General features: G+C 39.1%; 1 protein-coding gene across 6 annotated transcripts in view; it reads right to left on the reverse strand.

Moving 5' to 3' along the window:
- Window positions 1-560: 560 nt before the first annotated feature.
- DYNC1LI1 (dynein cytoplasmic 1 light intermediate chain 1) overlaps window positions 561-21,526 on the reverse strand; it is a 53,982-nt gene continuing 33,016 nt past the window's right edge. Inside the window, exons 3-13 of one of the 6 annotated variants that reach the window (XM_068981991.1) lie at window positions 18,308-18,424; window positions 17,267-17,497; window positions 15,061-15,230; window positions 12,794-12,887; window positions 10,078-10,213; window positions 9,241-9,352; window positions 7,273-7,332; window positions 7,107-7,148; window positions 6,321-6,441; window positions 4,028-4,183; window positions 561-1,347 (exon numbers count right to left, since the gene is read on the reverse strand). In XM_068981991.1, coding sequence (XP_068838092.1) covers window positions 1,235-1,347; window positions 4,028-4,183; window positions 6,321-6,441; window positions 7,107-7,148; window positions 7,273-7,332; window positions 9,241-9,352; window positions 10,078-10,213; window positions 12,794-12,887; window positions 15,061-15,230; window positions 17,267-17,497; window positions 18,308-18,424 — 1,352 coding nt within the window. In that variant the 3' untranslated portion in view covers window positions 561-1,234. Of the gene's footprint in view, window positions 1,348-4,027; window positions 4,184-6,320; window positions 6,442-7,103; window positions 7,149-7,272; window positions 7,333-9,240; window positions 9,353-10,077; window positions 10,214-12,793; window positions 12,888-15,060; window positions 15,231-17,266; window positions 17,498-18,307; window positions 18,425-21,526 lie in introns of all 6 variants that reach the window. The other 5 variants (XM_068981990.1, XM_068981994.1, XM_068981992.1 and 2 more) reach the window with 5 other exon arrangements.

Consider the following 21,526-nt stretch of genomic DNA (forward strand, 5'->3'; position numbering starts at 1 on the left):
CATCAGTAGGAAAATCTAACTCTTCTTACAGATGTTTCAAAACTGAGTATCAAAAGGTGAAACTACCCCCAGGTGGTCTGACCTGGAAGGACCGGAAAGAGTAGCCGTATGAATCTGCCAACTTTTAAAACAGTTTCTGCCCATTAAATAATGATAAAAAAGGCTTTATTTTTTTCTACTAGGAATGCTGACATTAGATTTGATAGTTCAAGACATGCTGATAGGCAAGATGTACTGATCAAGGTAAATTCCTAATTTAAGGAGACTTACAGGGTAGTAATCTCAGGTACTTACTTGTCTCTTAGAAGAGTAGAAAGCTTAATAATCCTATGAAGTTAAATAAAATACCGACAAATCTTATTCATTGTATGATAAATATAGATTTACATATAAAAGAACGCAACAAGTTATTTGAACCTGAATGCAGAGAATAAATACTTTATTAACTGATTACAGTTGAAAGTCACAAACAAAAAAAGGGTATATTAAGGCAGAGTCATATATATATATATATAGGTAAATATATATATATAGACAAATCCAGACTGTTATACCTCTTTACATTTTAACCTCTGCATTTTTCTTTTATCCATTTAGGCAGTGTGCTTTCTTTTTCTTCTCAGTTAAAGAAACAAATCTTGACCAATGTTTCTAAATCACGTTTTGATAACTTATAGGACCATGGATTAAGACAGTGACTAGTGTGTCCAATGCTGACAGTTTTCTCAGCATATTCCATGTGTGGTGGTATAGTTACGGTGGTGTGGAAAATCTGACAATTGATCACCTCCTCTTTTCCAGCAAAACTAATACATAATTTTTTAAAAGATTTCTTAACAGTCTTAACTAAAATAAGCTTGGACTTCTAAGTCAGTCAAATGCCCAAAGCGTATTATTATTCTGTCCTTCCCAAACCCTCCTAGGTGTTTTAAGTAGCCTTCAGAATATGATCCCATGGCTGTATTTCAGATCTATAAATTTGAGTTTTTCAAAATCCAAAATTACTTTCTTATGCAAAGTGGCAATGCAAATAGCAATCCTACATAGTGTAGAATAATTTTTTCTGTATAGTTCCCTTTTATTAAAAAATGGGCAACCACACACACACAAAAAGGACATAAATTTAGTCCATCTGAAAAAGCACTCCAGCTCCCTAATTCCGCTTTTGAAGGAGAAGGCAGAGGCAAGTTTACATTATCCCAGAAAACTGAATAGATGGCTTTATTTGGCATCTTCAAGAAGCGTCTCCTTCTGCAGGAGATGGAGGTGTTGTAGCGGAAACCGTCACTGGTTTCCGTGCAATTCTGTCCAGTTCCGCGTGAACATCTGAGAGGACGGGCTTCTGGCCTACAATGAAGGAAGGAAACTACGACTCAGACACAAGGCAAAATATCTCTGACACCAATGCATCTTCATTTAACAACTGCCCATGGTTTCATTAACTCTATCTAACACACATACGAAAAACATACGTAAACATATATTTAAAACACATATATATCTCTAAAACTTTACACATATATATCTAAAACTTTATCTAAAGCATATATATATATATATATATATATATAAACATCCTAATTTAAACACAAATTCCCTCATTTTCTTTTCTTAATTTGGGGGGGGGGGGTCACATGGCATGTGGGATCTTAGTTCCCTGACCAGGGATCAAACTCACACCCCCGGCAGTGCAAGCGGAGTCTAAACCACTGGACTGCCAGGGAGGTCCTTACAGTCCCTCGTGTTAAACTGTAGGGTCTGTGACCAAATGGAAGTAAAACTAGCACCTACCATTCTATCTCATAAAGGTTTTTCTTTTTAATAAAAAGGCACAGAACAAACATAGAAAATAGCCAACAAAATTTTGTAATCTGGAAAGATGTTGCTGCTACTGCTGCTAAGTCACTTCAGTCGTGTCCACCTCTGTGCGATCCCGAAATGAGTGAGTGGTAACTAAATTAGCAGTCCTGAGACAGGTAATCTTTTCTACACTGAGGGTGACAGAAGCCAGAAACTAATTCAATTTATCCTCAGAAATCTGTAAGATTAAAAACGGTAGCAGCAGGTACTTGAGAAAAGGGTGGCAGGAAGGTGTGATTAAAAAAGTAGAATAGGTTAAAGTCTGAAGAGCACTTATACAAACAAAAGGAAAAAATACTTCATCAAAATTTAAAAATCCTGTGTTTCACAGGACACTCAACAAAGCGAAGGGACAACCGACACAAGAATACTTGCAAATTCTATGTCTTTTATATAGGGGAGACAATACTTGCAAATTCTACACTTCAAAAATGTCCAATAAACAGAATATATAAAAAACACTTAAAACTCAATAATAAAAAGAAAAACAACCCCATTTTAAATGGGCAAAGAATTTGAATAGACATTTCACCAAAGAATAGATAAAAGTTTTTATTAAACATGTGAAAAGATTTTCAAAATCATTAGCTATCAGGGAAATTCAAATCAAAACCACAATGAGATACAACTTCACAGCTGAAATGATGTCTCTAACCAAAAAGATGGGCAAGTGGTGACCGTTTTGTAATGTATAAAAATATCAAATCAGGGACCTCCCTGGCAGTCCAGTGGTTAGGACCCTGAGCTCCCACTGCACAGGGCAGGGGTTCGATCCCTCGTTGGGGAACTAAGATCCCACATGCTGTGTGGTGTGGCCAAAACAAATCAAATCACTAGGTTGTATACTTGAAACATAGTATTGTTCATCAATTATATTTCACTCTAAAACACAGACACACATGCAAAAATACTCTAACAAAGAGACATTCTGGACTTCGTTAAGCAAAACCAAAAAGAAAAAACAAAAACCTGAAGTGGTGCAGCATTTTGGAAACTTTAAACGCAGAGGTATTACATGACCCACCAATCCCACACTTAGACACATACCCAAGAGAAATGAAAACGTGTGCACGTGAACTGAAGAACGGATAAATAAAAGATGTATGCAGACACACGCAATGGGATTTTTTTCAACAATAAAAAAATATTGATACCTATGCTACAACATGGATGAAACTCAAAAACATTACTTTAAGTGGGCATATACTGTATGACTCCCATTTATATGAAATCTCCAGACAGGCAAATACAAAGAGAAAGAAAACAAATCACTGCCTAGGAGGACGGCAGGGGAGGGACGGGTAACTGCTAATAGGTTGGATTTTTTTTTTTCTTTTTTTAATTTTTACAATGTTGTGTTGGTTTCTGAAATTCAACAACTCAAATCGTCCATAATTATACATACATCCCCTCCCTCCCTTACCTCCCTCTTCTCCCGCATCCCATCCTTCCAGGTCATCACAGGGCACCAGACCGGGCTCCCTGCGCTCCCAGCAGCTTCTCCCCAGCTGTCCGTGCAGCCTGGTGGTGTGTACATGTGGCTCGTGTATACGCATGGCTGCTTCCTCCACTCGTCCTACTCCCTCCCCCCTTCACTGTGCACATGGCTCCATGCTCTGCAGCTCTTTCCCTGCCCTGCAAGTAGGTTCATCAGCATCACTTTATTCCAGAGTCCATATATATGCGCTAATATAGTGTACTGGTTTTTTCTGACTTACTTCACTCTGTATTACTAGGCTCTAGGTTCAACTATCTCACTAGAACTGTCTCAAATTCCTTCTTTTTGATGTGGATTTTTTAAGGAGATGAAAATGTTCTAAAATTAGATTATGGTCATCTATGTCATGTTTTGTGTGGATTCCCTGGTGGCTCAGCAGTGAAGAAGAATCCGCCTGCCAGTGCAGGAGGAATCGGTTCGATCCCTGGGTTGGGAAGATCCCCTGGAAAAGGGAATGGCAACCCTCTCCAGTATTCCTGCCTGGAGAAGCCAGGGACAGAGGAGCCTGGGGGGCTACAGTCCATGGGTCTCAAAGAACCAGGCATGACTGAGCAACTAAATAACACCACCACAGAGGTTTGTGTAAGTCTGTAAATACATTACAACACTGAAATGCACACTTTAAATGAGCAATACCGCTGCTAAGAAAGGAAAAGCCCCAGTAAGTACCTGACTTTTTGGCAGACGATGGTAAACTGCCGCCTCCGCCTGCAGCCCCACCTCCAGGGCTACCACCACCAACACCAGGGCCTCCTGGGGAGCCAGTCTTTTTACTCAGCAAACTGTTAAAGAAATTTGCCAGGACACCTTCACTTGTAGCTCCAGCTATTAAAAAAAAAAAAAAAAAAGGATAAAAAACATACTCAAAGCTTTCAACTTTTCTATAAATTATTACAGTAATGATACACAGAAAATGAATCACACACGAAGATGTTCCAAATCCAAGCCAAGTTTAATCTTTTGAGGCTGGGTAACTTCTCTAATCAATCATATATAAAACAAATATGAGTAAGTGTTAAGAATGTAAGATAATTATTAAAAACTTAGAGCGTTATTTTTTTCTTTACATTTTATTTCTTTTTTGCTGTGCTGGGTTCATTGCTGAAAGAGGGTAGAGTGTTATTTTTAAAAGGCCAAAAGCATTTAAAACAGATGCTACTTGTGAATATATATCCCCTTTGAAAGGGGTTCTTCAAAAATAAAAATAGTTGCTTCAAGTATTACACAAAGCTGTCCAATCTGATATGAAAATCAGCAGAAGCTCTAAGAGATTAACGGACAAAGGAGGGCAATAAACAATTCACAGAAGAAAAATACAAACAGAAAGGAAATACTAGGGGCGGTGTGAGCTCTTATTAGTTAATATTTACAGAATGCTGATTAGGTGTAGGCAAACTGCAAGGCTCCATGTTGATGACAGGTAACCTGACCAGTTGAGAAACATCAGGAAAGGGCATAAAAAGATACGAAGTCTCACCTACTAATCCCACGCAGGCCAATTATTCCTGTAGAAATAACTATAATGCATACAGTTTTTTTCTACTTGTTAACTGCAAATAACCCATTTCAGGTAAAACATGAATTTCTCCAATGACCTATAGGTATAGTTTAGTTCAGTCGCTTAGTCGTGTCTGACTCTTTGCGACCCCATGGACCGCAGCACGCCAGGCCTCCCTGTCCATCACCAGCTCCTGGAGTCCACCCAAACCCATGTCCATTGAGTCGGTGATGCCATCCAACCATCTTGTCCTCTGTCGTCCCCTTCTCCTGCCCTCGGTCTTTCCCAACATCAGTGTCTTTTCAAATGAGTCAGCTCTTAGCATCAGGTGGCCAAAGTATTGGAGTTGCAGCTTCAAAATCAGTCCTACCAATGAACACCCAGGACTGATCTCCTTTAGGATGGACTGGTTCAATCTCCTTGTAGTCCAAGGGACTCTCAAAAGTCTTCTCCAACACCACAGTTCAAAAGCATCAATTCTACGGCCCTCAGCTTTCTTTATAGTCCAACTCTCATACCCATACATGACCATTAGAAAAACCATAGCTTTGACTAGATGGACCTTTGTGGACAAAGTAATGTCTCTGCTTTTTAATATGCTGTCTAGGTGGTCCTAACTTTCTTTTCAAGGAGTAAGCGTCTTTTAATTTCATGGCTGCAATCACCATCTGCAGTGATTTTGGAGCCCAAAAAAATAAAGTCTGACACTGTTTCCCCATCTATTTGCCATGAAGTGATGGGACTGGATGCCATGATCTTCGTTTTCTGAATGTTGAGCTTTAAGCCAACTTTTTCACTCTCCTCTTTCACTTTCATCAAGAGGCTCTTTAGTTCCTCTTCACTTTCTGCCATAAGGGTGGTGTCATCTGCATATCTGAGGTTACTGATACTTCTCCCGGCAATCTTGATTCCAGCTTGTGCTTCCTCCAGCCCAGCGTTTCTCATGATGTACTCTGCATGTAAGTTAAATAAGCAGGGTGACAATATACAGCCTTGACGTACCCCTTTTCCTATTTGGAACCAGTCTGTTGCTCCATGTCCAGTTCTAACTATTGCTTCCTGACCTGCATATAGGTTTCTCAAGAGGCAGGTCAGGAGGTCTGGTATTTCCATCTCTTTCAGAATTTTCCACAGTTTATTGTGATCCACACCGTCAAAGGCTTTGGCATAGTCAATAAAACAGAAATAGATGTTTTTCTGGAACTCTTGCTTTTTCGAAGATCCAGCGTGAGTAAATATAACACAAAGCTTTTATAAAGTGCACACCATAGAGTGTATGTTAAAACTACACTGTAAATGGTTCACAGTCTAACTCACTCTGAGTTTCTATCTCTATAGATACACAAAGACAAGATACTACTGCATAAAAAAGAAAATAGCTAAGGCAAAAGGTGGGATGACAGTAGGTAGATTTCTACTGTGAAATACGTTGTGTTGTTTACTCTTAAAAAGAGAGAAATGTACCTTTCATGTTTGGATCGATTTTTTTTGACCCAGCAGGGATGGGTGACACGCTAGCAACGTTGGATGACACAGATCTGTTTGGTGTTCGAGGGGAGCCTCCTGGGACTCTTGGTGAGGCGTCCTAAGTAAAAAGATGAAAGCCATATTTATAAAACCCTGAAAGTTCAACTTCACAAAAATTACCATATAAACAACTCCTTTACAACTGCCCCCATCTCTTCTACTGGTCCCCTTATACTGCAAGCCCTGAGCACAAGTGTTTAGCAACCGTGTCCTCATTATTAGAATGCCAGGGACCCCTCACATGTTAGCATACGAATTTTCCTTTCAATGGAAAAAGGGAAACACATAGAATAATGAAGTGTGGTTATGAAGAGAAGCGTGGGAGTCAGATCCAGACTCCAATCTGGACTTGCATCCTATTTCACCAACTGTATAATCTCAGGCAAGCCATGATGTCCTAAAAAGCCTCCATTTCCCCACCTGCAAAATGGGGATAAGGATAGGACTTGCTTCATCCGGCTGTTGTGAGGATTTATAAAACAACACACAAAAATGGTTCAGCCTAGTAATGGATACAGGACAAATGGATCTTTATGATTTCAATATTCTAAAAGGAAATGAAAGTTTATCTTTTAAAATCTCACAGATTCCAGGGGCATTCTTAATTCAACTTTATATCCAAAGTACACCCATAAGAGACAGATATACAATCAAAGACATTCAAGAACTGAAACAATATGCACTGATTTTAACCACTTAGTCAAGATCTGCAATACTGACCACAGGCCTTCCAGCTGCAGTTGGTGGCTGCTTTGCTAAAAGGGACTGAAAAACACACAAAAATTCTAGGTTAGATATTCAGTCATGTATTGCTGCTTTTAAAGAAAATGTGTACAAGAACCGTTTAATCATTAACCGTACTAAGTCTGCTTCTGATGTAATTTCATACCTGTAGCTTCATAAGAAACACTTGGTCATCTTCCGCCACAATTTCCTTCTCATGCACAAACTGAAATGAGCAATCCATAAATGAACAAGCCATTATGCTAAAGTCATTCATAACTCACTCTCTAGGTTAGCACAATTTTTAAAAACACCGAGAATATGAATATTACCTGTATCACATGTACATGGGTGGACTGCCCTCCCCAGGGCCCTTCAGCAGAGCTGTCCAATACCGATCTGCACTAATATAAATGTCCTGTATCTGTGCTGTCCAACGTTAGCCTGCGGCTACTGAGGAGCTGCAATAACAGCTAATGTGACTGAGGAACTGAATTTTCCATTTAGTTGTACTTAATTTACACTTAAGAGCCATATGTGACTAGTTGCTACTGCTCTGGACAGCACAATCCAAGAGCCACACGCATATAAAATCTTATAAGATTTACACATGCTTATAAAATCTGCGCGACTCCGTGGTAAAGAATCCTCCTATAATGCAGGAGACACAGGTTCAATCCCTGGGTCAGGAAGATCCCCTGGACAACAGAATGGCAACCCACTCTAGTATTCCTGCCTGGAGAGTCTCATGGACAGGGAGCCTGGTGAGCTACAGGTCCACAGGGTTGCAAAAGAGTCAGACAAAACTTGGCGACTAAACAACAACAAAAACAACAGGTGTTTTAAAAGGGCCAATAATATCCCAGTTGAGAGAAGAGCAACTTGCTCCTGGTTTCCTGAAATAAAAATACAATATCTCTTCTATCTGCTGAATAATTAGGAAAAAAAGGCGGAGGAGCTGCCCATGCCTCCTGCTCCTCCTTTTCCTCTGCAAGGCAGGCCTTCGCCCAGCAGGCAGGGCGATCCTTTGGAGAGGTTAAGGCAGACTGGACCCCACCTCCACTCCAGCTTGCCTGCCCGTCACTTTCCATCCCACTGAGCATGAGATCCAGAGTCCTGCCTGCAGCCTAATGCTGAGGCCCCACAAGACCCTAACCCTGCCTTCGTCCCTCTGCTCTGGCCCTCCGGGGGGCTCTTTCCCAGCCTCTCCAGCCGCCCTACACACTCCTGCCTCAGGCCACGTGCACGTTCTCTTCCTGTGGCTCCCCATCCTCCCCTCTCATCAGACCTGCCTTCCCCATTCTGGACTGTAACCTCCCACCCACCCGCTCCCCCTCCCTCACTGGGCTTCCTTCCTAGAGCACAGATCACCACCTGAGTGATGGCATGTACAGATTCACTACCTCATCATGGTCCTGTTTAGCACCTAATACCTAAATGGCAGCTCAATAAATATTTGTGGAATGAATAAAAAACCATTTGAAGCACAATCTCGCTGTTAAAAGAGAGAATGGGAAAAAAATTGTTTTTAAAGTGTGCGATTCTTTCAATAGACATTCAAACCGAATAACGCATCGAGTTTTCATTTGATGCTATATTTCTTATTTGTAACTGCTCTGTAAATGTTTGGATTTTTAATTAAGAACCTTATTCTATGCTGAAACAACATTACTTTTTCCTGAAGCATGTTCAAATTAAAAGTCAGTGAGAACGTACTAAATGCGAACACAACTTCATACAGCTTTTCAGAAGCGTCTATACTATCTAACCATAAAACACCATCCTTAGCGAGAGACATATGAAAGTAGAGTACCATCTGGAATCAGATTTAGAAATCTTAAGGACGACATGCAACAATACAGAATAAAGTGGAACCTGGCAGCCCCTGGATCTGCTGTGTGCTAGTATGAGCAGCTAATGACCATGAAGAAGAGGCAAGGTCTGTCTCAAGAGACAGACGCTAATACTACTTATTATTCTACCAAGGTGTTCTTGGCTTCTGATGGAGCCCCAGGTTGTAAAGTTCACAACTTGCCTTTACCTTACTCAACCCCTTACCTTTCTACCTACAATCTTAAAATAATGGACTCCCCCTCAGTATAAAAGACTATTAAGACTATACACTAAAATTTACCTTTCGGACAGGTGGTTTAGTTATGACGTCTTCAAAATTATCTTCTGCTTTCAACGTTTGAAAGTTTTCATGTAATATTCCTATTTTCTTATCATTATCCCACCCTGCTGGACTAGAAAGAAACACAGATGATAAATTCTCAACCATTTATACAGTCATTCTTTCATTCAATCCATGATCAGATTAAGGTGAACATTTTTTATGAAGTTAAATTTGACCAATTATGGAAAATTAATCTAGTATAATACTCAAGTTAAAGTTTACTAATTTCTACTTAAACTTATCAACTTTCTTGATTTTAGAACTGACATTGCAGGTTTTTTTTATTTGAGAGGAAGTAATCTTTAGTGTTACCTCCCGATTTATTCAGATAACTTTTCAAAGCATATCTAGGTTATACATTGGGTCCTTTATGTACCATAATCAATTAAAGAACAGGTACACTGATTGATACATGCCCCCAATAGGTAAGTTAGCGATAATAGCAGCCTTTCAAAAAGGCTCAGGCCAGCAGTAAATCTAAAAGGCAACAATAATAGATCAAAGCATGTTATAAATAAAATAATCTAGGAACAGATTCTCACCAACTCATCATGGAAAAGTTTACTGGTCTCATTTCAAAACCGAAAATGATATCACATCAAACTGCAGCAACAGTACATGATAGAACAATATACTCAGGAGTACAGCAGGCCTTTCCTGGTGGCCCAGTGGTTAAGACCACGCACGTCCAAAGCAGGGGGCAAGGGTTCAACCCCTGGTCAGGGAACTAAGAACCCATGTGCTGCATGGCACAGCCAAAAAATTTAAAAAAAAAAAAAAAAAAGGCATACTTACATAAATACTGCATCTTTTTCCACAACAACAGCAGGAATCTTATAAGGAAATCCATAGAGTTTCTGGACGATGTACTTATATACTAAATCTATATTTTTATTTTCTTTTACTGAAGTGTATATAAGTGCTGCACCATCTGAATTAACACCGTTAAAGAAATTTTTGGACAAACTCCATGAAGAGGTACTGTTAAAGTCTGTGTTCTCAGCTTAACATTTATACATATTAGTTTCAAAAATAATCTCCACGGATATAATTACATGGTAATCAAGAATTTCAAAACCATAGTATTTCACACAGGTTAAATTCAAATAAAGCAATCTCTACATAACTGATTTAACTCGGGAGGGCAAAACTCTCGTTAGCCAAGAAAGTAAAGGTAATTAACTGAGTCGACTACTACCTCTATATTCGCAGCACATGCAGACAAGATTTGGTTTTGCTTTTTACCTTCTTCAACCTCATGAAGGAGGGAAATTATTTATCAAAACAACTGTCTTGCCTTTTCAACAAAGGTAGTCGGCACTAGCATCTCTTATAGTTTTACTAGTCTCAGGAATCAGGACTTTGGGGAGAAAGCTCAGGAAAGCCACTGAACAGAGAAGATGAACCATCAAGAACCATCAAGGAGCTTTCGGGAACAATCCACAGCAACTGTGACCAAAATGTGATATAAGACAAGCCTACATGAAGACGCAGTAAGTAACGCAGATTCCAACTCTGACCTTTATCCAAATGACCTGGTGGACCAAAAGATCAAGAGACGCCTGTGGAAAAAGGGGCCGTGTGACTACTGGCAGACACTGTGGTGGGAGCGGCTGACGGAATTCTGACCACTGCTTAGGGGCATCTGCTAGCACTTGATGCTGTCCCGGGAGAAATGGTGACTCAGGCCAGGAGGGAGCGATGAGACTGGTCTACCCTCTGAACTGGGATATTCACATTTTCTAGGACACGAACCAAAGCTTGAGAACCTTACAGTAGGATTGCTAAACATACTTAACTTGTCATAATACTTAATTTGGTAGAAACAAACTTCATAATCTTAAGTAAAAGCTTAACTGTGTGAACTTGTCAATGATCTTTCTCACAACGAGAACCAATTTATAATAATTTGGAAGATTTACACAGCTGGAAAATTTGCATTATAATGAAAATTTTTTTAATTTTAAAGGAAACATGATTTTCACTCCCTGGTGGCTTGGACAGTAAAGCGTCTGCCTGCAGTGCAGGAGACCCGGGTTCAATCCTGGGTCGGGAAGATTCCCTGGAGAAGCAAATGGCAATCCTCTCCAGTATTACTGCCTGGAAAATCCCATGGATGGAGGAGCCTGGCAGGTTACGTCCTTGGGGTCGCAAAGAGTCAGACATCACTAAGTGACTTTACTTTTCACTTCGGTTCACTCACTCACACAGACACACACATGCACACACAACTCACTCTCCTGAAGTGCCATGTTTTGTATTCCTTTAAAATCAGCCAGCTTTACTACAGGTCTGTCATTATTTTAGTGGACAATCTTCTTCCTGATTACATCTCTCTATACACATTTTCAAGTGTAGTTTTAAATAACCATTTACAGACAGTGCTTGTTCTCAAATTTTCTAATCTGCAAAGACAACAAAAAAGGCCATGAACACCTAACTTCAGTTCTCCCACTTTTTGTTTTTTTTTGGCAGGCGAAAGCCCTTTAATTCAACCCAACTAACCATCATGTGGCAGGAGAAGAGAAAGGCAGCAGAGGACAAAGTCCTGAAGGAAAAGGGTGAAAGGGAGGCTCCCAGTGTCAAGCTCCTCATTCACTGTTCGGCCAGGCTTTCTCCAAGCGGTCTTTAAGTCAGCGTCCACTAATGACGATGAAAACCTTCGGACACTCTAGACATGTGTCCGTCACCTACTCTTCCTATCTAGTGCTAACACCTATCATTTAGTCACTTTTCAGACCCACAAGCTTTGGTTCGGGAATGCAACTTCACAACAGCTGACCAGGGAGGGGCGAGTGAGCACATTGCTTCAGTGCTCTCAAGCCATCTGAAGTTTTCAACAGGAAATTCTAAAAGCATTCATTCACTGATTCATTTTATCCTTTGCTTAGCTGTAAATGTTATTCATTGGCTCATCTAATCCTTGCCACCTAGACTACACAAGATTCCTATGATTGGTTTTCTAACCTTGTGATCATCAAAATTACCCAGAAAGCTCTTTCAGAATTTAGCATAGATTTATCCAGCCTTCCTTTTGAGTGTTCCAATTCAGTTAATTCTTAGATGGGCACACCCAGATTTAAAAACCATTTAAAACCATTGTATCAGACTATGCAATGGAGATAAATGCATACTCTGGAGATGATTAACATACCAAACATATTAAAAGTAAGAACACACAAACCCAAACACTGATCTTGCCCTACCACCCACCCCCAAGTAATGAACACTAGTTTTAAATGAGAACATTTACCATGCTAAGTTGTTAGAATTTTTTGCGTAAGTCTGAGAATTATTTTTCTTAATCACAGTACTTTAAACACATCAAATCAAAGTTACATATTTCAGTACTTGCTTTTGTATCTCAAAATACCAAGATACTTGGGAATTAAAATGAAATTTCTGACCAGAGGTAAGAAGATAAAAGTTTATGGAATTTCTAAGTTCACCAATTTACTCAACTTAAATAAACAAACAAAATATTGCACCAACCAATGTATTAAAAGGATACACTGTAAACAAAACTTCCGGATATGTGACTGAATAAAATCAAAATGCTCATCTCTGTAGTCATGTTCTTTCTCCAACACACTAATGGCATCACACTAATGAGTTAAAATAATTTTAAAAAGAACAATATTAACTTTAAATAATAATATAATGATTTAAATTCAATTTTGGGTGGGAGAATATCACGAAACTACAACTCTGACATGGTGACTGATTGGTAGGACCTAGCGTATCAATTACTCCTATCTGTCTAGAGACTTTTAGTCAGTCTTGAGACTAATGAATACTTTCATTTCTTAAAGAGGTACTAACTTCTATGATATACTCATCTCTTTGCTGATAAGAACACCAAAGAGAAAGTTTTGGTATATAAAGGAAGAATAACAGGACAAGCGTATAAAAGGCGGTTATACTTATTAACTCAATGACTTACATTCTAGAACAAGTTCTCTAAAGCACTCCGTATATCCAGGGAGTCTGTACCGCACACCATTTCCCCTTTGTTCTGATTATCTGACAACTCTAAATTGACCTTCATTACTTTTCTGGTGCTGTTATTCACTCTCACTTCAATTTTACCAACAGCAGAAAAGGGGAATTACAGGGTATTCCTGAAATGTCACCAGTACAATCAATGAAACAAATCTGATTTCTACTTGCAACAAAAGAATGTTAGGAAAAAAATTAAAGCATGTTCCAAACATGACATCCAAGTAACATCACCAAAACTTCTGAATTGGAAGCTTATGAAATCGAAAAATAAACAAGTATTAATTTGGGGTCCAATCTGTCATTTTTTGTCATGCATATATAAAATATATCATAGAACGGTTTCCTTTATAAACACCATATAAAATGTGACATATTTGTCCATTCTATAGAACTGAGAGCATTTCAAATTATTAAAGATACATATAATTTCTATGACACTTGGCAAAGCATGATAGTTTACTAAAGATATTTTTAACTGAGCTATGAGGATGTGGCAAGTAACAGTCTGAATCTCAATTTCCAGGGTCTTTAAAACGAGCTGAGTAACCCATCTAATCTGAGACACACATTCTCCCACACCCACATACTTTAAAAGCTCTTAAACTCAAGTAGAACTGATGGTGCCTTAGATTCTATGAAATACTACAAATGATCTCTTCTGGCTTGAAAATTTTATGAATCTATGACTCATCTGATAACTGATTCAGGTCCCTTTTAAACTTAACATTTTTTTCATTCAAACATAAGAGCTTTTATGAGGCAATCTGCAGTGTAAAAACAGGAAAATATCTGTCGATAAGCAGCTGTTTGCCAAACAAAATCAAAACAAATCACACACGAAAGGATTCTATTGGGAGAGCTTAAGCACAGATTTATAGAAAAGGTATAAGAAACACTTCTAACTACACCAGAATCACCATTTGAAAAGCAGGCAACAAATTTTGACTTAATTCTTTTAATCGTATCCCCATTCCTTTGTTATTGATAATTTTTGCAGTGTTTAAAGTAAAACTTAAATTATATTTTAAATTTTATCATTTTTATTCCAAAGATGAATTCCATACCCTCTTTCAATTATATGCACAAATTTCACATTACTTTTTGATAATAATTTTAGATAGCAAAAGCGTTTATATGTTCTATAGTTTTCTTAACTAGTCCGTGGCTTACTAAAGTAAAAACACACTACTTAAGACCAAACAGGGAGAAGATGAAGTATAAATTATTTTTTAAAGGAAATCTGATTTTATTATAAAGTGTATATATACAGTGACAGAATGAAATTAACAGAATTTTAATAACAGCAACCCTACCAGAATCTCTTTAATAAAAGGCTTTTGATAGATGCATATCAACTTTATATAATGAGCACTGATGGGTCTTTAAAATCAAGTCTATTTTATACACATAATCTCCTAATATATCACGGTATCAGCATATGAAACTCAAGGCAGGAAAATATTTTACAAACTTGATAATCATCATCTTACCTGTAATTCTTTCTACTAAACTGAGTACACAATTTGAAGTCTAATCAGAATTAGGAAAATGAAACTCGATCACAACAGAACATCTAAAGTAACTTTCTTTCAAAGAAAACTACCATTTAGATCATAAAGCGAACATGTGAACAGCATTCAATATTTTAAACTGTTACTTCTAGTTTGAAAGTTACCTAGAAAAACTAATGCGTCCGCTCCACAAGGAGCCTAGAAAATAAACAGTTGTTCATCCCGGGTCAACATCAGCAGCAGAGTCTATAGCAAGCAGACTAACCTTTGTGCAAACCACCAGTACTGGAACGCCCAAGTTCTGTGTGAGTGTATCCGCACCCAGAGGCAAGAGCACACTGTCATCTTTGTCTTCCTGTGACGTGGTATTTCTTCTCTGAGGGGAAGCTGGGAAATCTTCTCCCGGTTCTACATATTCTTGAAAATCTCTAACCACTGAAAATCAAAGTAAAGTAATTTAACACATAATTTAGAAACAGCTTTTCATTTCAGTAGGTAGCTTTTCCGCCATAATCTAGACACGTATTTTTTACTACAGTTCATACTTGGTCTTGTAAGAAACAAAAAGAGTTTGAGAAATCTGCTTCAAAGACAGTATATAAACACTGGACGGTGGACCCACATTAATTATCAGGAGGCAGAATAAACGCTGAGTGGTTCCAAAGAGTGGGGTTCAATGCAGGCCTGGCTCATCTGGGCAAATTACTGTGGGCAAGCCACAACTGAGCTTTGTCCCTCTTCCTCTCTAACTCACAAAGGGCACTCGACAGGATAAAGGAAAAGATAAATGTGTGTCGGGGAGGGGGGTCCACAATTTAAACGATGGTTCCAGATGACTTTCTAATAACAACTTCTCTCTAAACATTTTATTCATGTCTTTTTATCTAGGTGCAATCTTGAGCCATATTTATTCTATCACTCCCATAAGAACTAATGAGGTATTACCAAAACTGATAAATTTTTAGAACTCATCTGCAAAACTATCAAACCTTCACTAAAAGAAAAGCTACGGTGAATATACCAAGGGCCTTAACAAAGTATACTTTGATTCAGTAATTCCTTGTTGAAGAATTCTTAAGGAACCAATGATAGATACACACAGGGATTTCCAAACGACTGATTTTCATGTTTAAAGCCAAAACGACAGTACAGGATAGTAAGTGTATGACGGAATATTATACAGAATCACAGAGGAGGGAAACTCTAACGGACATGAGGTCAAGGAAGAGGGTATCCTGAACAGCTCATCATGGTTCCTGCAGGAACGCAGGGGCACGTGCACACCTTTGTGCATGCGTGCTCAGCTGCTTCAGTCAGGTCCGACTCTATGCAACCCCACAGACTGTAGCCTGACAGGTTCCTCCATCCATGGGATTCTCCAAGGCAAGAATACTGCAGTGGGTTAAGCACACCCTCCTCCAGGGGATCCTCCCGACCCAAGGATCGAACCAGTGGCATCTCCTTTAATTCTTTACTGCTGAGCTACCTGGGAAGCCCACGCACACCTTTACTGCCCTTCAAATCAGAGGCTGAAACCTCACAGTGGTTCTCAAATTTGAGCATGCACCAGAAGTTTCTCACTCAGCAGTCTACGGTAGGGCCTGAGAATATGTGTTTCTAACAAACTCCCAGCTGTACTGTTGCCGGTCGTGGGACCACAGACTGAGAACCACCTTATGGCAGAAACTTAAGAGGCAGGAAAAAGCTCCATAGGCAATGGCCAAAAAGAAAAGAAAGGTATAGATTAAAAGCAGTTGGATATCTTTCCCAATGATTCAGGATATACATTCTCTTAAGTTTGTACTGTTTCCATGCACATAAACTTCAGTAAGCTGTCCAATTTCCCCTAAAAGTTATTAGCTAAGGACAGCAAAGAACAGCAGCATACCATCTGTATATTTCCTTAAATGAAGGGCAACACTGACATATGAAGCGCTCTCAGTGAAATAAAGAATTGTGACGACTGGCCTACAGCTTGTCAGAAATGACCCATATTATTTTCATAATTTCCATGAAAATTTCCAATTTATGTGGGCACATACAAAATATGTACTTCATAAACCATAAAAACAGCTTAACATCTTTATGTTATAGTGTTAGCATCCTTGTGGACATACTTCATTTTGACAAGGTTAGTAAGATTGTTCCACTTATCAAGAAACTAAACTACTGAAAATGAGCAGCTGTAGAAAGACTCAGAATTTATCCTGAAATACTGCTCTTCAAATGAGCACATACGGCCTTTTGGCAAAGAAGAAAGGGCGTCTCTTCAGAAGAGTCTGCCATCATGCATATGTCTCCAGTGTAAAGCTATATTAAAACCTAGCACGTCATCCAAACTGAATTTCAAAGGCAGCGCTCACGTTATGTTTCCCTTCATCAAACCTTTTTCAAACTCAAGAATTCCTAACAATTACGAAAGTCAACTAGGAAATTTTGTCTTCGAAATCTGTATTGTCTAGACTACTCACACTTTTGTTCCATTTCTTTCATTTCTTCAGGAGGAACTTTCAATTTGTCAATATGTTCTCTAACAACACTTGCCCATTTTTGTAAAGAATCCAAAGCAGTCCAAGGCTTTGACATGTCAACAACCAGCATAACTAAAGTGTCCTTCAGAGAAATGGCATCCAGTGAGAATTTAAGGAGGCCTTTGTGATAGGGGTCTCCATCCAAGATCCATACATTACATCTTGTTTGATCTGCAAAAGACGAAGGTTACCAAGGCAACAAGATAAAGTCATTTCATCATCCAACTCACAATACTACTTGGCATTTTAGGGCAGCTTCACAGGAGAGGTTTCCTTTGGCAAGGTTCAACTACTTAGGTGACATCTTCCAATTCAGTTAATTCCTAATGAATACTCAAGAAAATGATTTAACTGCCAACACAGAAAACGAGCATCCTCTCCTTTGAATTTCTCAATCCCAAACCACAGACTGAATCGCTTGTTTCTATTCTTACCATCAGAAGATGGAGCCATGCATATTCAAGATACTATATACAAAAATGAGAAAGCAAGTGGCCTGCAGAAGGCAAAGACGGTGGGTCAGACGCAAAAAGCTGGGAAGCAGGCGACTTTCTCTCGTCAGAAAATGAGAAGATAGAAAAGCGAGGGCAAAACATTCACAGAATACTTATTTCACTAAACAGGAGAGAAAAGGAACTGAAAAACAGATTATTCAAGGTCAGCGAGAAAGCTAAAGTTCACATACCAATACCTTAAGATGTTTAAAAATACCACCCTATGAATCCCAACCCCAAACCAATAAAAGTATGCCCTAAACTATTCACAGACTGGCATGAGATAGTACGGATCCTGGTAAAATAAATGACGCTAAGAAAAGTCGAAGACTAATATTCATATGGACAGCAGCGCAACCTGAAGAAAGACACCAGGAAAATCAATTACAAGGACGCTAAGAAAAGTCGAAGACTAATATTCATATGGACAGCAGCGCAACCTGAAGAAAGACGCCAGGAAAATCAATTACAAGTGAATGACACTCACCGTCCCTGTCTTCATCATGAACATTTAAGTACAAATATTCCAATCCTCTTCCTTTCTTGTACTCCTCTATTCCCTGAAGTTTTCTTATTAAGCTTGTTTTTCCAGCTCCATCTTCACCTGTAAAAAGGACAGATCTTTAAAATTATAATACGGACTATTTAAGGGTGCTTCCTAGTGTGATGAGTGAAAAACCCAATTGGAACTAGCTTCAACCAAGAGGGTGATTTGCCAGAAGGTGAGTAGGGAACTATACAGGAGAAGATGCAGACCTCACCCCATGAATCTCTGTCCATTATCTCCACTCCTCTTGCTAAGCCTCTATTTCTTCTATTACAAATGATCTCCTCTGTGGCCATATTTTAAGAAGCTCAACTTTTACGCCATCCTCATTCAAGCTACAAGGAATAAAACACTCTCTCGGTCAGCTTTCAGTCTGAAGACTCTCAGGTAAAGACGTTTAGTTGGTCCAGTTGGCGTGACGTGCACACACCCAAGGGCCACTCATGAAGGAAGGTAATAGATAAAAACTGACCAGGACAGGGACCTGTGACTGGCCTCAGCCAAATCATGAAGCCATAAGAAATAAGTAGCAAAGGAGAGGGGTGAGTAACTTGGGGGTAGTGAGTTGAGCAAGAACAAGGGTATAGAGAATGTAGAATAGATAAAAACTGTAGGCTTAAAAAATATTAATAGCAAGAAATCATGTGACTTAAACCTGGCACAAATTTCAGAAGCTTAGAACCAGGCCAGCTATTTGATGGTTTGGTGGGAGGTTTTTTTAAAAAGTTTTTTTTAAATATTGGGGCTTTCCTGGTGGCTCAGATGGTAAAGTGTCTGCCTGCAGTGTGGGAGAGGCAGGTTTGATCCCTGGGTCAGGAAAATCTCCTGGAGAAGGAAATGGCAACCCACTCCAGGACACTTGCCTGGAAAATCCCATGGTTAGACACAACTGAGCAACTTTATTTACACTTTCTTTAAATACTATGTTACTATTTCATGGACTTCTTTTGTTATTGCCAATATCATGTTATTAGTACTTAATAAAAATGAATTTCTTGGATTTAAGGACTTATTTCTACAGATTCGTGAGTTCTCTGAGAATTTCAGAATTATTTTCAATTTTCATGTTAAGCATTTAAGAAACTATATATCTCCTGGGTCTTCTAACTATCTTTAGCTGTCAAAGCTGTCAAGAAACTGCAGTAGCCACCTGTGCATCGGGGTTCATCATCCTACTGGTGCCAAGCTAAGGCCGAGTGACGCAGACAGAACGGAGCGGAGTGGCCACAGGGGCAAGCCAGACTCACAAGAAAGTGTCCCAGGGAAGTCAGTGCTGCTTTCAGCTGCACCGCTCCTCTTGGTTTTAAACCATTTCTCAGCACTTCACAGCAGTAAGTGTGGCCTTTGCTATTGTTGTTCACTCGCTTCAGTCATGTCCGACTCTCGGGGACCCCGTGGACTGTGGCCCACCAGGCTCCTCTGTCCATAGGATTTTCCAGGCAAGAACACTGGAGTGGGTTGCCATTACCTACTCTAGGGCCTCTTCCCCACGCAGGAACCGAACCTGTGTCTCCTGCATTGCAAGTGGACTCTTTACTGCTGAGCCACCAGGGAAGCCAGCATTTAAACAGATGTTTGGGGAAAAAACCTGTATTTAAACAGATGCATGGAAGAAAACTATTTTCAGGAGAGGAGTCAGTGTAGCCTTAACTAAGCATAAAGAACTTGCCATTAAAAAGAGTACTTATTTCTCAGTGCTATTTTTGCAGTAAACTATTAAAATGATCCACCAAGGGAATCTCCTGGTGGTCCAGTGTTTAGGACTCAGTGCTTCCCCTCCTGAAGCTGGAGTCAATCCCTGGTCAGGGAACTAAGATCCCATAAGCCACGTGGTGCAGACGAAACAACAAAATGAAGAGTCCATCAAAATAGCAGACTGGGTTGGAAACAGCATAACTATGATAATGGCATGCATTCCGTGATGATCACACTTAAAAATCTTAAATTCAACCAGTGAAAATGAAAACACAGACTTCAGTTTACTATGAAACTTATTTAATTTCAGCAAAACATCGTTTGTTTTACGGATTACTAATTTGAATGTTATCAGTTTTACAGTTTTTATGGCATTTACTTTATATACATATATATTTTTTTGGTTGCATCGTGCATCAGGGATCAAACCCACACCCTCTGCACTGAAAGTGTAGAGTCTTAACCACTGGACCGCCAAGGAAATCTCTATATATACAAATTTGCTTTTGTAGTTCAAGAACTATAAAACAAAATTTAAGAATTTATATCTAGTCAACTAAGAGGGCACGAGCAACAGACATAAAGCAGCCTACATCACAGTGAGATCTAGGAGAACTTGCTTTTAAAGAGGGTCCTTGGCAAGATCAGCGGACTTTCAAGGCAGTGAGACTATTCTGTGTGGCACTGTAAGAGTAGATGCAAGTCATCAGGCACTATATTTTCAAAGTACATAAAAACAGGCAGTAATTAGTCAGGTAAAACTTCACTTAATATGACCCAGGATTTAGCTTATCTCTTTAATTTCCATTTTAGATGTTAGAAAGTGAAAGGGTATGTTTAGAAGGGTCGAAAAACTTGAGTTAGTTTCAACTTTTTTTAAACATTTCAAATATATATAAACATTTCTGGATAAAAAATACATATACTTGTAGATGATCTTAAGCATAAACAAAAAGAATAAAACCACAATAACATCAGTTAGAAAGAATCACTGATAATTTGGTCATCTATGGTGAGACGACGAGTGATTCCTTAAGTTATAAGTTTTTGTCTTCCTTTTAGTTTATCTAATTCTAACTTTAAAGGCTTGTAAATAGTATCAGGTCAGAACTCCAAATTCATGATACTGTTAGGTAGTTAGAATAGGAAAACAGAGTCCAAAATGGCAGTGGCTAAAAGACAAAGAAAGGAAAGGCCCAAAAAAATGAACGGAAGAAAATCCAAGGACCAGAGTGAGAACCTCAGGTGGAACAAACAGCCCTCCTGGCTAGCCCATTTTACACACAGCAGGCTCGGGGGAGAAGAAACATATACACAGAGGCGCCAAACTGAGCCCCTCTTCTTCTGGGTCGGCCCACCTCACACCTCAAGGATGTATGTTCCTCTGCTTACCAAATAAAACTCAGCAGTAACTGAGCTGTAACACTGGTCCGCCAAATAAAGCTGAGCTGTAACCGAGCTTTA

Source organism: Capricornis sumatraensis, chromosome 10 (assembly GCF_032405125.1).
Source record: "Capricornis sumatraensis isolate serow.1 chromosome 10, serow.2, whole genome shotgun sequence".
Classification (NCBI taxonomy): Eukaryota; Metazoa; Chordata; class Mammalia; order Artiodactyla; family Bovidae; genus Capricornis; species Capricornis sumatraensis.